General features: G+C 35.6%; 1 protein-coding gene across 1 annotated transcript; it reads left to right on the top strand.

The window, feature by feature from the left end:
- Nucleotides 1-343: 343 nt before the first annotated feature.
- On the top strand, nt 344-3,132 carry LOC101256517 (heavy metal-associated isoprenylated plant protein 32). The gene is made up of 3 exons (XM_004229390.5): nt 344-860; nt 1,116-1,191; nt 1,276-3,132. Exons 1-3 carry the CDS (start codon nt 831-833, stop codon nt 2,823-2,825), a joined length of 1,656 nt encoding a protein of 551 aa, XP_004229438.1. The 5' UTR covers nt 344-830; the 3' UTR covers nt 2,826-3,132.
- Nucleotides 3,133-4,657: the final 1,525 nt, after the last annotated feature.

The raw sequence follows: 4,657 nt of genomic DNA, 5'->3' as shown, positions 1-4,657 counted from the left end.
AGAAATTAAATGTAAAAGAGGAAAAAGCCAAAAAAAAGTTTTCTTCTTCAGATAATATTGACTATTCTTTTCGTTCTCTTTTAATTGTCATGTTTTTCGAAGTCAAATTTTAATTAATATTTTACCATATTGAGATACAAAATGTTATAACATATAGTATTTCCTTAATCATTTTTTAGTATCCAAATTTTTTTAATCATATATATCATTTAATATAATTTTAAAAATTAATTAAATTAACTTTTAATAAAAATAACATGACAACTGAAAAGAGACGAGAGTTTTTAGATTTTCTTTTATTTTCCAAGAAAGCCCTAAAACTAATAAAAGTAAATGAAAATTTACAATAATAAATAAAGGGCAAAAACAAAGAAGTGTGAGTGAGAACATTTATAGGCCACCCTTCTCTTCTCTTTTCTCTCACTCTTTGTGCCAGTCTGCTCTTTCTTTGAGTGTTTACCTCTTTCTCTCTCTCTTTTTCTTTAACTCTGAAATAGAGGAACTATTAGAGAAGTTATAATAATGTCTACAACCCATTGCTGAAAACTTTCTCCTTTTCTTCCTTCTCTAAATCACTTCAGTTTTCTTTTCTTTCTAATCAAGATTGGTGTTTTTCCTCACATTTTGCTCTCTGTGTTTGTTTGGTAGAACCCCATTTGAGGAAAAAGAATGGAGAAAGGGGGTGTTTGAGTTTTTTAGTGTGTGTGTAAATTCACCATTTCTGTGTTGATTTTTAGTTTCTTTCCAGATCTATTATCTATAAAAATCTCATCTTTTCTCATTTCAATATTACCCCTTTTGTTTGATTTTTTGTTCATCAGCTTGGAGATATGAGTAAAGAAGAGTTCTTGAAGATCCAGGTACTTTTTTCTCTCCTCAATTGGCTCATTCTAATAATGTGTGTGTGTGTGTAAATTGTTTTTTTTTTGGGGGGGGAGGGGGGTTGCTTGAGTTTCTAATTCAAGATCCTCTGTTTCCATTTTTGTGAAGTAATTAGTATTTGTTTGAATGAAAGATCAAAACTTGTTATGGATTTATTCACTATTGTTTCTGAGAAAGTTGATTACTTTACTCTGTTCTGTGTTGGGTTTGGCTGGCTTTGCTTGTGCATGCAGACTTGTGTCCTTAAAGTCAATATACACTGTGATGGATGTAAGCATAAAGTAAAGAAAATCTTGCAAAAGATTGAAGGTATTTTTCCCAAGACTCAATATATGAATATCCAAATATGATTTATATATGGCTTGTTTTATACTCTGTTTTTAAAATATCCAGGGGTTTATAAGACAAACATAGATTCAGAACAAGGAAAAGTGACTGTTTCTGGAAATGTAGAGGCTGCCACTCTGATCAAGAAATTAGCCAAGAGTGGGAAACATGCAGAGTTGTGGGGTGCTCCCAAGGCTGTTAACAACCAACAAAATCAGCATAATAATGGTAAAGGTGGTAATAACAAAGGCCAAGGCCAAGTCCAAGTTCAGAAAGGTGGGAACAATCAGCCAAAAGGTGGAGGAGGTGGAGGAGGAGGAGCTCAAATGCCAAATCAGCAGCAACTTCAACAGTTGAAGAATTTACAAGATCTGAAGCTGCCCCCACAATTCAAGGACTTGAAACTTCCCCCAATGGGGAAAGACCAGAATCCAAAGGCTGTTAAGTTTACCATGCCTGAGGTGGATGATTTAACTGATGATGATTTTGATGAGGATGATTTGACTGATGACGAGGATGATGATTTTGATGAGGATGAGTTGGATGATGAACTGGATGATATCCCGGTGAAAATGAAGGGGATGATGGGCCCGGGTGCAGGTGGTGCTGCTCAGATGAAGCTGCCAATGATGGGTGGTAATGGAGGAGGAGGAGGAGCTCAGATGAAGCCACCAATGATGGGTGGTAATCCTGGAGCTCAGATGAAGCAGATGATGGGTGGTAATGGTGGAGGAGGTCAGATGCCTAATATGATGATGATGAATGGGCAGCACCCTCAGCTTATGAAGGGTGGTAATGGCGGAAACAATGGTGGCAATAATGGCGGTGGTGGTAACGGGAAAAAAGGTGGTGGTAATGTCCCTGTTCAGATTAACATGGGCGGAAATAACGGTGGTAAGAAAGGCGGTGGAAATGGGGGAAACCCAAATCAAGGTGGAGGACCACCTGCTCAAAAGGGTGGCAAGAATGGTGGAGGGCAGCCGAGTGGTGGTGGACAGAACAAGAATGGTGGCGGCGGCGGTGGTGCTGGCAATATTCCTAACATGAATGGCAATGGGGCCAAAAAAGGAGGTGGAGGAAATGATGGGATGCCTCAAGGCATGCCAAACAGGATGATGGCTATGAGTGGAGGTGTAAACATGGGCCAGTTGGGAAACATGCCTAATCCAATGGGGCAGATGGGTCAAATGGGTGGTCTTCCAGTGGGCCAAATGGGTGGTCTTCCAATGGGTCAAATGGGTAATCCAGTGGGGCAAATGAGCCATGTTTCAGCAGTCCAAGGCCTACCAGCAGGGGCGGCAATGGGGGGCGGTGGAGGTGGTAGTGGTGGTAATGCAGGTGGCTACTTCCAAGGTGCTGGTCCTGAAGTCATGGCTGGCAATCCTTACTACCAGCAGCAACAAATGGCAGCTATGATGATGCAGCAACAACAGCAGCGTGCCAATGGGAACGAAAGGTTTCAACCAATGATGTACGCTCGACCACCACCTGCTGTCAATTACATGCCACCTCCAGCACCATACAACCCGTATTACTACGGCCATCCACCACCTCCAAGTGATAACTACAGCACCTTCTTCAGTGATGAAAACACCAACAGCTGCAGTGTGATGTGAGAAGTGTGGCTCTGCTGCATTCATCATAGTCTAAGTGACTTCCTTAGTCTTTTAATTAATGCCATAATATACAAAGGAGATTAATTTTCCCTTTGATCCTTACCTTAGCTTTGTTTTACTTATTTACCTTTTTTAATCCTAAGATTAGATTAGGGGTTTAATTTCATGATAGAGTTTAATGGTATATGAAGTCTTTAGTAGAGAGAGAGGAGGGACATGGAATGTTGTAAGTTGGAAGAAGATGTTTGTATATGTTTTATATATCTTTGATCAAGAAGAGAGCAAAACAAATAAAATTGGAAGAAAATCGTATCTCTTTTTACATTCTTATTTTATCTTAAGACTACAAGAAATGTTATACTGTCAATTAAAAATAACCTATGATCAAGCTCACTCCTTTTTTCACTATCTATGTGATAGTTTAAAACAAATGGTCATCTCTGCTGCCTCCTCTTTTCAGTTATTATAGTGTCCTCCATTTTGTTAGTGAAATAATGGAGAGGAGCCTATTATGGTGGGGTACATGTCCTACATGCTCATTCATTATTATGGAATATGTACTTGGTCCCACTCTCTTATCTATCTCTCTACCCTACAATCACAAACCCTTAATATCAAAAATTCTTATAGAAACACGTTACACGGACTAAAAAGAAAAGTATATCGAGCCAAGCAAAAAATATTGGATGGAACTTAGAGTTGGTATTTAAAAGTATCTAGTGTGTACTATATTGATTTAAATGTGATGAATATAGGAATTAAGAGAGTAGTGGGGTAGGAGGTGTAGGAGTAGCATAATTGGGTATAGTGGGGGAAGACAGATCCATGAATGTAAAGAGTAGCTAAATATAAATATTAATGTACTTATATAATATATATATATATATATATATATGTATATTTTATTTCTATAGAGAGGTAAAGAGAGCATGTGATGAGTGATGGAGACAAGCTAACCACTTTTTTAATATCCAAAAAATCTAACGGCGTTGACACCATTTTTCTCTACTCTTATATAGTATATAATAAATCAATTAAAAATATAATTACTTAGCTAAGTATATAGTTATAGTGTGTAGATTCTTTTTTTTAATTTTAACATGTTATTTATCATACCTTTTAGATTATAATTTTATCACTTATTTAGAGTAAATTATTAATTTTATTTTCTAGCTATTGTTATTTTTAAAAATAACTCTCTACTTTGACTAACTAAATTTATATACATACTCAATTTGTCACATGTTATAACAAATAGTCTCAAAAGCATGAAATTCTTTATTGAAAAAACAGAGTTAATTATTTTACAAGATTGGAGTATATTTAAATTCAATTAGTATAATAATTGAGTTTTTAAAAAACTGATAATGATGTATTGGCTTCTTAAAACACCTCCTAATTCTCTTTTCTTCTTCTAAAAAAATGTACACTTATTCATTTCTTTTTATGGAGGAATGTTCTTGCGCAAATTACAACATTTCGAATTAAATTTAGTGATCTCTTAAATAAAGGATAGAAAATAAGATCTCATTTTAGTGTAAGATAATATTATTTATTGTGGTACTAATTAAATGAAGTGGAAAGATGCAGAATGATAAAACAAAATCTAATAAAATATGAAAAAAATACAAATAAAAAAAAATATAACAATGAGACAAAGTACAACACCGTGGGGCCCCACCAGAGTGTGATTGGTGGTACTTTTAGCCAAAAAAGTACAACTCTGTTTGCAGTATCTTTTTCACAAGTCATAACTAATGTACAAATATGACTTCTTAATGTGTTAAATATATACACAAAGCATTTGGATGTTACTTTTATCATCACTCTTA

Source organism: Solanum lycopersicum, chromosome 1, assembly GCF_036512215.1.
Source record: "Solanum lycopersicum chromosome 1, SLM_r2.1".
Lineage (NCBI taxonomy): Eukaryota > Viridiplantae > Streptophyta > Magnoliopsida > Solanales > Solanaceae > Solanum > Solanum lycopersicum.
This window is presented reverse-complemented; position numbering and strand designations above follow the sequence as displayed.